Source organism: Octodon degus, unplaced genomic scaffold (assembly GCF_000260255.1).
Source record: "Octodon degus isolate 3935 unplaced genomic scaffold, OctDeg1.0 scaffold00011, whole genome shotgun sequence".
NCBI lineage: Eukaryota > Metazoa > Chordata > Mammalia > Rodentia > Octodontidae > Octodon > Octodon degus.
Window position 1 is genome coordinate 7,214,314 of NW_004524587.1, and position 11,631 is coordinate 7,225,944.

General features: G+C 43.6%; 1 protein-coding gene across 1 annotated transcript in view; it reads left to right on the forward strand.

Moving 5' to 3' along the window:
• The window catches only part of Wdr59 (WD repeat domain 59), a 98,985-nt gene that overhangs the window by 10,079 nt on the left and 77,275 nt on the right, over positions 1-11,631 (forward strand). The window contains exon 2 of the mRNA XM_012513509.2: positions 11,033-11,082. Within this exon, the coding sequence (XP_012368963.2) occupies positions 11,033-11,082 (50 nt within the window). The remainder of the gene's footprint in view (positions 1-11,032; positions 11,083-11,631) is intronic.

Sequence of the window (11,631 nt, forward strand, 5' to 3'; positions counted from 1 at the left end):
TCTTTTCTACAGAAAGCATATTCTAATAGTTGGTGACTTTTAAGTCTCTGTACTCATGTAACTCTTCCAGAAAGATTAAAGCTGTTCTTTACTTTAATAAAAGACAAGTCATTGGGCTATACATGGTAGCACACAGTGCAATCCCAGCACTGAGGAGGCTGAGCCAGGAGGATCACTGTGAGTTTGAAGCCAGCTTACGCTGCATAGAAGACTCTGTATCAAAAAGCAAATCACTTAAGTATTATGTGGTACTCCATAAATGTGTACACTTTTTATGTTTTTGTATGTCAGTTAAAAAATAAATTGAAAGAAAAGGAAGAAAGCCTCCAAAGCAGATCAAAGCACAAAAACAAACAAAGCTAATTCTTTTTTTTTTTTTTTTTTTTTTTTTTTTTTTTTTTGGTAGAACAGGGGATTGAACTCTGGCCCTTGCACTTGCCAGGGAAGCACTTATTCCACTGAGCCATCTCCCCGGTCCCTCAGCTAATTCTTTAGCTAAGACAAAAGTTATAGTTAATAATGTGTACATTTTTCTGAAGCAAGCAAGCTTTGGTCCCTGGTTTCCTAATTTCTCTTAAAGTTCATTTTGCAAACTACAGGGATAGAAAAACATAGCAGGAAAAAAAAAAAAAAAAAAGAAAGAAAGAAAAAAAAACAAAAAAAAAAGAAAAACATAGCAGGTCTATTTTGAGACAGTCTCACTATATAGTTGAGTTTGGCCCCCTGAATGCTGGGATTATGGGTATATACCACTATGCATAGTTGCTTGTTTTTTGTTTGTTTTTATGTAGTCCAGGCTGGCCTTAAACTCACAATCTTCTTGCGTTAGCCTCCCAAATGCTAGGATTACAGAGGTACACCATTGGGCTCCATTTTGGAAGTCACTATTAAAGTATGAATGTGGGCAATTATTTGTTTTTCAGAAAATAATGTAAAGATGCGGCGCTGGATGGGGAAGAGTGCAGTACAGCTCAGAGACTGAGGGCTGGGCATAGAGTGACTGCGTCAGGGTCCGGGAAGGGCACCTTCCTGCCGTGTGATTGTGGCTGACTTGCTTTCCTCTTAAGCTTTGCTTTCTTCGCCCCTAGTTTAATGCAAGTAGCTACCTATGTGGGGCTCCTTGGGTCGCCCATGATGATGAGTCCTTGGGAAGATTCACAGTTGTAGTCACAGTTACAGTTTATTATAGTTAAAGGACATAAAGATGCACATGGGGGGTGAGGTGTGGAGAAAACCAGGCACAGCGCCTCAGAGTCCTCTCCAGTGGGTCACGCAAGACGCACTTGATTTCTCCAACATCAGTTTACACAACTTGTGTTAGGAAGCTCATTAGGGACCCAGTGCCCAAGGTGTTTTGGGCGCCTGGCATGTAGGCACTTCTGCCCAGTGCACACCCAAATCCCAGACTCCCAGAAGAAAGTAGCTGCTCATGTTGCTGGTCCACACCAGGTTAGTGCAGGGAGCCACCTGATGGGGCAAGGATTGATGGGAACACTCCTGGAATCCAAGTTCTCAGACAGCCACTGTGAGCCACCCCTGGTAGATGCCTCGTCCAGAAGATGACAGGAGAAAGCAGCCTCAGACCTTCTGTGGCTACCCTTTCTGCCCAGTGCTTTACAGGGTTACTATAAAGATTAAATGAAAAAGCTAGTCCTGGTGGTGCACACCTAATCCCAGCCCTGGGGAGGCTGAAGCAGGAGGATCCTTGCAAGTTCAAGGCCAGCCTCCTGAACCAGGCACAGCGGAGACCATGTTGAAAAAAAAAAAAAAAAAGATTAAATGAGAATTTTTTTTTAATGTATTTGGTACAGGGTCTCACTATGCAGCTTGGACTCAGTGATCCTCCTGTTTTCAGCCTCCCCAGCAGTGAGGTTATAGGCGTGCACCCCCTGCCAGCCCTTAAATAAGAATATGAAATGCTGATATCTTCTACTCTAAGTAACTAATTTATTTATTTATTTATTTTTTGGTGGAACCAAGGATTGAACTGAGACCCTTTCCCTTGCCAGGGAAGCGGTTATTCTACTGAGCTATCTCCCCGGCCCCTGAGTAACTACTTTAAAGATGACACTACACAATGTATTAACCATTGTCACCCTATTACCTTGTTTTCTTTTTTTTTAATTTTTATTTTTTATTTTAGGGAAGGGTCTACAGGGTGTTCAGGGTCTCACTATTAGATCAGACTTGTAGTGATCTGCCTGTTTACAGCCTCCCAAGAGCTGGGATTACAGGCAGTGCTACCACACACAGTCTCAATTGCAGTCTCAGTGTGCCCTGGGGGTGGGGCCAGGTGGCAGGCCCAGGGATCGAACCACTGGCCCCTGTACCTTCTTGCAGGCGCTTTAATCCACTGAGCTATTTGCCTATTACCTTGTTTTGAATTTTTTTTTTTCTCTTTAAAAAAAGCAATGAGAATGTCAGTATACAGTACTCTTTTTAACACAGTGGTCAGGATACGCTAAGCATATGATGTGTTTCGTACGTATGATTAATTAGAACACTGATCTCAGGGAACAACAAATATGGCCTCTCAAAATAGACTGATGCGAGCTGAGGAGATAGCTCAGTAGCGCAGTGCCTTCCTGGCAAGTGGAGGGGCCTGAGTTTGGTTCCTTCTTACCACCCTGCCAATAGACTGATGGACCTGAAAGGCCATTAATTCCCTTTAATTTTTATTTTTTTGGTGGAACCAGGGATTGAACTCAGACCTTTGTGCTTGCCAGGGAAGCACTTATTCTACTGAGCTATCTCCCCAGCCCTCCTTTAATTTTTATTTCTGTTTATTTTAATTTTTTTTAAGTTTATTTATTTATTGCGTGTGTGTGTGTGTGTGTGTGTGTGTGGCCAGCTTAGCCCACCAGGGGGCGGGGCTGGCTGGCATGTGGTGCTGGGGGATTGAACCGCGGTCCCTGTGCTTTGCTAAGCTTGTTCTAAGTAGGTGCTTTAGACCACTGAGCCGTCTCTCTAGCCCTCTGTTTATTTTTAAAAATGGGAGAGTCTCAATGTGTGGTACAGGCTGGCCTTGAACTGACTATAAAGCCCAGGCTGGCCTTAAACTCATGATGGTCCTCCTGCCTCAGCCTCTCAAGTGCTGGGATTACAGGTGTGCTCCACTATGCCCAGTGAGAGGATTTTTTAAGAAGACATCTCATTCACCCTATTTTCCAGATGAGGAACCCAAGCTCCACAAAGAAGTGATTTATCCCGTCATCCCCAGTATGTGTCACATTCATTTGGGAGGAGGTGAGAACGCTCACATTTTAAAAGGGGAACTTCCCAAGCAACACACATTTTGTGGAGTGTGTGAACAAGAGCCATGATAGACAGTTTGTAGTAAGCGTTAGACAGGGATGGCTCAAAAACAGCTTTGGCAGCAGTGTCTGTCTCTCTAATTTAAACAGAGATTGGATCTTATCACCTGAAACGGTCTGATCCTTTTTATATCAGTGGGTTTCAGCTTGTGGCTTTAGCCTATGAAATCTGATACTGCCTGCATTCAAGTCTTTGCTCAGGCCTGTGACAAGCTGACACCAGAGGAACGGACCCTGCTCTGATTTGCCTTGATTGGATGTACCGCTTCGCGTCATGTGAAGGATGAGCAGGCACAGTGCTTTTGTTTTAAACAGTTCTTTCTTATTCAGCTGGATTTGCAAAAGCAAGAGTTGATTTCTTCCCAAGTCTTTTCAATTAAACCAATTCTAGATTTTGTAGATAGCAAATCTTCTCTACCACAAGGCTTCCTTTGCATTTTTTTTGAGGCTTACTTTGCATTTGAATCAAGGTAGACAGATACTCCTATGAAGCTCTGTGATGAATTCTCTCAGTGGTCAGTTTTCTGACAGAACCATTCGTGTGTATGCTAAAATTTAATTGTAAATTCAAAGTAGATTTGTAATATAATCTAAGTTTAGTATAATTTGACAATTATAAAGTACAGTACTATAATTGTGTTGTTTTAAAAGATAAAAATATTAGCCAGACATGGTGATGCACACCTATAATCCCAGCATTTGGGAGACCAAGGCAAGAGGATTGCCACAAGTTTGAGGTCAGCCTGGACTACATAGTGAGTTTGTGGACAGTTTGAACTACACAGCCAGATCCTGTCTCAAAAACAAAAAGAAAAAATGTTAAAGCATCAGCTTTTTTATTTTGACAGCTTCTTTGATATAATTCCCATATTATACAATGTACCTGTTTAAAGCATACCACAATTGGCTTTGATGTATTCACAGTGTGCACCATCATTACAGTCATTTTTAGGACATGATCATCACCACAATTCAAAAGCCTATAGGGGCAGCCAAATAGCTTGGCGGATTAAAGCACCTGCAAGCAGGCATAGAGGCCGGGGGTTTGACCCCTAGGCCTGCCGTGCCAGCCCTGCACCCAGAGTGTACTGAGATGGCAATTGAGACTGAGCATGGTGGCGCATAACTGTAATCCCAGGCTTGGGAGGCTGTAAACAGGTGGATCATTACAACTCCGATCTAGTAGTGAGACCCTGAACACCCTATAGACCCTTCCCTAAAAAAAAAAAAAAAAAAAAAGCCTATGTACACCCTTTATCCAACACCTATCAGTCCCTAGGGCCCCAGCCTTAAGCAGTAACCACTAATCTTTTCTGTCTAGATTTGCCTACTCTGGGTCCTTCACGTATCTAGACCCAGACATTGTGGAGTGTTGTTTGTTTTGTTTTTTAATGATTTTTATTCATTTTAATGAGAAAAAAGATGAAATAATTTCAAAACAGGTTAGCAGGACAATTACAATAATTAATACATTGCATTTTGTTGTCTTTGTAGTAATTCAGAGGACAAGATGCAGACATGTTATCTAAATATTAATGAAAGCCTTTCTTCTCAATGAACGAAGAGAAAGTATCTATATATCTATCCATATACATCAGCGTGGAGTGTTTGTGACTGATGTCTTGCCTTAGCTGTTTTCAAGATTCATCCATATGTATCAGAGCTTCATTTCTTGCAGTAGTCAAATAATTTTGCATTATATGGACGTACCATATGTTACTTATTAATTCATCAATTCTTGGACATCTGAATTGTTTCTACTTACTGGGTATTATGAATAATGTTGTTCTAAGAATCTTATGTATAAATTTTTGTGGTTGGTTTGTTTTTGAGATGGAGTCTCACTGTGTAGTCCAGGCTGGGTTTCTACTTCCTGTGTAGCCCAGGGTGTCCTTGAACTTGTGATATTTGTTTCTCAGCCTCCACTGTGTTTACAGATGTGGGTTCCTGTGTCTGACTAGCAATAAGCTTTTGAAAAGACCTATGTCCCCTACAATAGTAGATACTTTAAAAAGTCACACAGGGCTGGTGAGATGGCTCAGGGCTGGTGAGATGGCTCAGTGGTCTAAAGCATCTACTTAGAACAAGCTAAGCTAAGCAAAGCACAGGGACCACGGTTCAATCCCCCAGCACCACATGCCAGCCAGCCTCCGCCCCCTGGTGGGCTGAGCTGGCCACACACACACACACACAAAATAAATAAATAAAATAAATAATAAAAAAAATTAAAAAAAAAAAGTCACACAAAAATTAGGGGCTGGGGAGATGGCTCAGTAGAATAAGCACTTCCCTAGCAAGTGCAAGGGCCTGAGTTCAATCCCTGGTTCTGCCAAAAAAAGTAAAAATAAAAATAAAAATAAATCAAGCAGTAGATACTTACTGAATGCCTTCCAGGTACTAGCAAATTGATTTTTACCCTCAAGGGAATTGGAGGAGCTGTATGAACAGATACTACTGTAATATCACAAGTGCTATGCAGAGAGAAGCCCTGGAAACAGAAAAATGCAGCTGACTCGCAGTAGATGTGTGTGAGGGGATGATTCAGAGAACCTTTCTTGTAAGAGTTTGCATTAAATCCTCAAAGACAAGGACGAGGCTAGAGAATAGCTTCTAGGGAGAGGAAGCCGCTGGTGTGAGGGTCAGGAAGTGCAGAGAGGTGGCTGAGTTTGGAGGGCTGGAATGAATTCACACTTAAGAGTTCGAATGCTTGGGCACTGGGATAGGGTGGGGAAAGGAGAGGTACGCCATGGGCTGTGGCCTGAGCAGCGTAGAGGTCAGCAGTGGTCTCTGCTGCTGCGCTAAGGCTGTGGGACTGGACGCTGCAGACTGGGGAGGCACACTGGGGACTCAGGGAGCAAGGCCGCTGGGAGCCTGAGGCCTACGCAGTGGTGCCTGCCAAGGCCCGACACGAGGCAGGGGTGGGGAAAATGGCTTTCAGGGAAAGACTAGGAAAGATTGTCCAAAGTTAAGAGAAGCCCCAGAGGCCTAGCACAGAGCCAGGGGTTTTAGGGAGTGCTTGTTAGATCTGATTCTGTCATTTATTTACTTATTTATTTTTTGTATTTTAGGGAAGGGTCTACAGGGTGTTCAGGGTCTCACTACTAGATCGGACTTACAGTAACCCACCTGTTCACAGGCTCCCAAGAGCTGGGATTACCGATGTGAGCCACCACGCCCAGTCTCAGTTGCTGACTCAGCGGCTGTGGGGGCAGGGCCAGCAAGGCAGGCCTGGGGATCAAACTCCCAGCCCCTGCATCTGCTTACAGGCAGTGATTCTGTCATAATATCGAGTATAATTACTACTAAAACACACACATCTTAACAATCCAAGAGGTTAATGGCAGTTTTTGCTGGATTGTCCTTGTTATTGTATACCTGATGAGTAGTAGAAGTGGTATCCCTTCCCTAGAAGATGAAAAAGATTTGAGATGTGTGATGTGTATGTACCAACTCCCTACAATGAATGTAAAAGTCAGTATTACTGCAGGCTTATACTAGTAAAAAACTGAACATTGAAAAATAGATGTGACACCCATACTGAAGATCAAACCCGGGGCACTGTACCACTGAGCTACACCCCTAGACCTATTTATGTATTTATTTATTGTTAGATTTTTGAGTTAGAGTTTGGCTGTGAAGTTCAGGCTGGCCTTGAAGTCTTTGTGTAGCCCGTACTGGACTTGACCTTGTGGCCATCCTCCTGACTCAGCCTCCTGGGTACTGAGATTACAGGTGTATACCACCAGGCATGGTACCTTGTATCTTCGAGACTGGGTCTTGTTAAATTGCCTGGGTTGACTTCAAACTTGTCCTTCTGCTTCAGCCTCCTATGTAGCTGAGATTAGAGGTGTGCACCATCACACCCGACAGTATACTTATAAGGAGCCCATTTAAGTTTAGTCCGTGGTAGGGTGTACAGTGCCACTGTCATTTACCTTTCTAGCTTGTTTGTAAGCTTCAGGGAGCTCCTTCCTACCACCCGAAAGAAATCCTCTTAGTCACTGCAGTATAGGTTGCCGCCTTCTCTCGGTGTGGGACCAAGCTGGAAACCTGCAATCCCATCACTCTCAAATTGCCTCTTAGCATCTCTAAGCACACTGACCTACATTCTCTGCTCTTTTGTACTTTTATTTTTGAGCCATATTCTTGCTGAATCACCAAGACAGGCTGAACTTGAACTTGTGAACCTCCTGGCTCAGCCTCTGGGAATGCTGGGATTACAGTTTTTCACAGTTAACATCATTTTAAAAATACTACCACTTTAAAAATACTATAGTAATACATAGTTTGCCTGTGCATGAGATAAGCAGCTTTGCGTTTGCAACTTTTTGTCTTGGTACTGGGAATCGAACTCATGACCTCGTACTTGCCTAGTAGGCACTGTGCCACTGAGCTGTATCCCCGGTCCTGTGCCTACAACTTTTGCTGTATTTTGCTTAGATTCTGGAGTTAGAATTACTAAATCAAAGGGCATGACATTTTGGGGCCATTGCCAGGTCACACTTCGTTAGTAGTGTATCAGTGTGTACCACAAGCTTAGCATCTTAAAAGTAACCTTTTTATTAGCTCACAGTTGTATTGGTCAGAAGGCCGGACACTGCTGAGTATCTCACAGGCCAGAATCAAGGCAGCACTTGGCTCCGTTGTCTCCCAAAAGTCTCACTGAAGAAGAATACTTCTGGGTGCTTGGCTAAATCCAACTCCCTAGGGTTGTAGGACTGAGCTGTTTCCTTGCTGGGTGTTGTTGTGGGCTGAGGACTTGCTGTCCACCCCTAGAGGCCACGTGTCCCCTTCAGGTTCAGGCCAGGTGTCCCCTTTTGCGCTTACAGATAGCAGTGGAAAGTCTCATGGTGAACCCCTCAATATCCCAGTTTTTTTATTTCTAGACCTAGATTGAAGTGATTGGTAAGGTTAGGCCTCTCCCATACTCTTCAATGAAATAACTGTTACACATGTTCAAGTGTCTCAGTTTCTCTGATGTGAAAAGCTGAAAGCATAAATAAGGACTAAATCTATAATAATGTCAAGTACCAACATGTTCAAAGGGGAACTGGGTTAAGAGGAAAGGAAGGAAACTGGAACTAAAGAGAGTAGAAGGGAAAAATGCAAACAAAGCTTTTGTAAATAAGGAGGGGAAGAGGGGTTGAAGGGAGGAATGGGAAAAAGAGAAGCAGCAAGATGTATCATGTACAGGGACAGAGTCTGTGTGATACTGTCATTATGTATATCTAAAATGTGCCAGTAGGGGCCCGCCCCTTAGCTCAGTTCTTTAAGTGGCTGCTTCAACAAAGTAGTCAGGCTCAGGTTGCTGTGGTTCCATCCCCACAACTCAAGCCAGCCAAACCTGCCCTGAAGGCATTCGGAGCAAAAAAAAAAAACCAAAAAACAAATAAAATGTACCAGTAAAATTAATGAAAGTCTCTCAGTCTTCCCTTTCCCCAGAGAACCTTTCATCATCCCAAATAGGAAGTCTCTGCCCTACTGTTTGAACAGTAACTCCTCATTCTCTGCTCCCCCTGCCTAACCTCTGCGTCTCAGTTCTCTTCTTCTCTGAACTTGCCTGCTTTATTTAGGTGGAGACAGGCAGTATTGTGTTTTTCAGTCTAGTGTGTTTCACTTTGCATACTGTGTTAAGGTTCATTTATGTGCGAGCACTTTGGGATTTCTTTCCCTTTAAAGGCTGAATGAAATTCCATTGTGTGTTTATAGCACACACACTTCATTTGTCCCTTCCATGGATGGGCAGTTGGAATGTTTCAGATTTCTCTATTTTAAGCCAGTTAATTTGCAATCTTCATTTCATTGGTGAGATCACTGCACAGCATTACCTGGATTCGTCTTTATTAGAGATGAGTGGGAGGGAAAGGTGTGTGTACACCAAAGGCCTGGAATCTTGGGCCACATTTTAGGTCTGCCTACCATTTAGCGTCCCAAGATTACATTGCTTCTTTAGAGAAACCAACCTTCCCTTCCTTCTTTCCTTCCTTCCTTGCTTGCTTGCTTCCTTCCTTTGCAGAACTAGGCATTGAACCTAGGGCCTTTGCCTTGAGCTATATCCTTAGCCTCTTCTTTAAAATTAATTAATTTATTCATTAATTTATTTATTTTGGTGGTACCAGGGATTGAACTCAGGACCTTGCACTTGCCACGCAAGCACTTACTCCACTGAGCTGTTTCCCCAGCCCAATTTTGTCTTTTTGAGACAAGCTTTCACAGTGTGGTTCAGGTTGGCCTTGAACTCACTTTGTAACCCAGGCTGGCCTCAAACTTGCAGTAGTCCTCCTGCATCAGCCTCCCAGGTACTGAGATTACAGGTGTGCAACACCGTGCCCAGCTTTTTAAAACAATTTTGAGCCAGATTTCACTGAGTTGCTTAGGCCAGGTTTGAGCTAGGAATCCTTTGCTTCAGCTCCCAGGGTGCTGGGATTACAGGCCTGTATCACCAAGTCTACCCCCATGTCTCCCTCCTTCACAACATTAATCTAGAAATTACACAGTAAAGTTCTGGAAATGGCATCTCATTTCACAGCCTGCCTTTCCAGCTGGGCTTTTCTCTGCTCGTGACTCTGGTCTCATGAAGGATGCATATTAATCACTTTTCAGCCTCTTGGAAGAGCACCCTGGCTTGTTGTCCCCAGTATTACCTTTGACATATTTTTTGAGGGCAGTGAACAATTATGAAAAACCCATTTGTGAGGCCAGGGAGGGTAAGGGAGAGGGAGAGGATTTCTGTTTATTGTGCATGATTGTGATTGTGTCAGCAGGTACAAAATCAATTTTGTCTGTGCTGTTGGAAGGCATTGTAGCCCTGCGTAACCAGACAGTAGCTGTTGCATGTTAAAGTCACAAGAGTGACACAGATTTGAACTTGTCCTAATAAAAGAATTTAGGGCTATAACTGCCAGAGTTAGAAGCCTTTTGCTTCAGCTTGAATGTAGATTCATTAGGCCCAGTGCAGCCTTCTGGAGGTTTGTGTATTTATCTGGTTTTCTGTTTGTTTGTTTTTTTGGGTGGAGCCTGGGATTGATCTCAGGTTCTTGCACTGTCGAGGGAAGTGCTTATTCCACTGAGCCATCTCCCCAGCCCCCCATCTGTTTGTTTTTGAAGCAGGGTCTCACTGTGTAATTCAGGCTAGCTTTGAGCTCACTGTGTAGTCCAGTCTGGCCTCTAACTCATGGCAATTCCCAGCCGCCTGAGTTCCGGGATTGTAGGCATGTGCCACCACACCCGGCCAGTGTAGCCTTTTGGGAGGTAGACGTTGGATCCTGAAATAATGTCGTTTACTGGAAACTTAGAGACCTAGGAGATGTGTTGGTTGGAGATTTCATATTGCATGTGGAGAACATGCCTTTTGCATGTTTTTGGTGTGGGTGTGCTGGAGGCGGAAGCAGTGTCCCTGTCCCCTTTGAGAAGGCTCTTTGTGCCTAGTTGCTCTGTGCTGCTCAGACTTCTAAGAGGGCTCTAGAACTTTTGTCTCCTCACTTTATTGTGTGCCAGCTTGTCCTTGTGTGGGGGTAACAGATCTGCTTTTGGGCTGAGTGTGGGATTTGGGGGAGACCTTGAGAAGTGTGAAAGTATCTACTGTGAGGAACTATACTATCAGTGCTCTCTAATTGGGGACTTCTTGGATGAGGGGCAAGAAAGAGCAAGAGGAGCGTCTGTTTTCTGCGCCCTGGCTGGACTTGCTGGTGGTACTGACTCTGTGTTCTCTCTCACAGGCGACTGCCATGTCTGTGGACTGTCTGGGGCAGCATGCAGTGCTTTCTGGGTAAGTGAGCTCTTACAGACTGTCTGCTGTAATTTCTGGGGAACAAATTACAAGTCAGGTTTCTGGGAAATTGAAAAATGTCCTTGTATTTAACAGGTGTAATGGTAGGGTTTAGAACTCACATCACAGTGACTGCAAGGGCAATTGTAGGGATGTGTTGTGGTTTGTTTTTGTCTCTGCCCTAACAGGTAAGAAGTACCATTCCTTTGACATTTCAACAACTGGTAGTTTGGTCTTCAAATTGCAATTTTCTGTTTTCTGCACAGACTCTTTAAGGAAGTAATCTAGTGTGATCAAGGAGGTAGTTCTAGGATTAAGGGGATCTGGGTTCCAGTTTGGCAATTTCACTAAATTATGAGCCCCTAGACAGTTATTCAGTGAACCTTAAATAGTCTTTAGTTCTTTCATGGAAAATTTTGATTTCAGCCAGCCATGGTAGAGTGTGCCTGTAGTCCCAGCACTCAGGTGGCAAGACAGGTGGCAAGACGTTTGCTGCAAATTTGAGGCCAGCCTGAATGTAATAGGACCCTGGTTTAAAAAAAAAAAAAA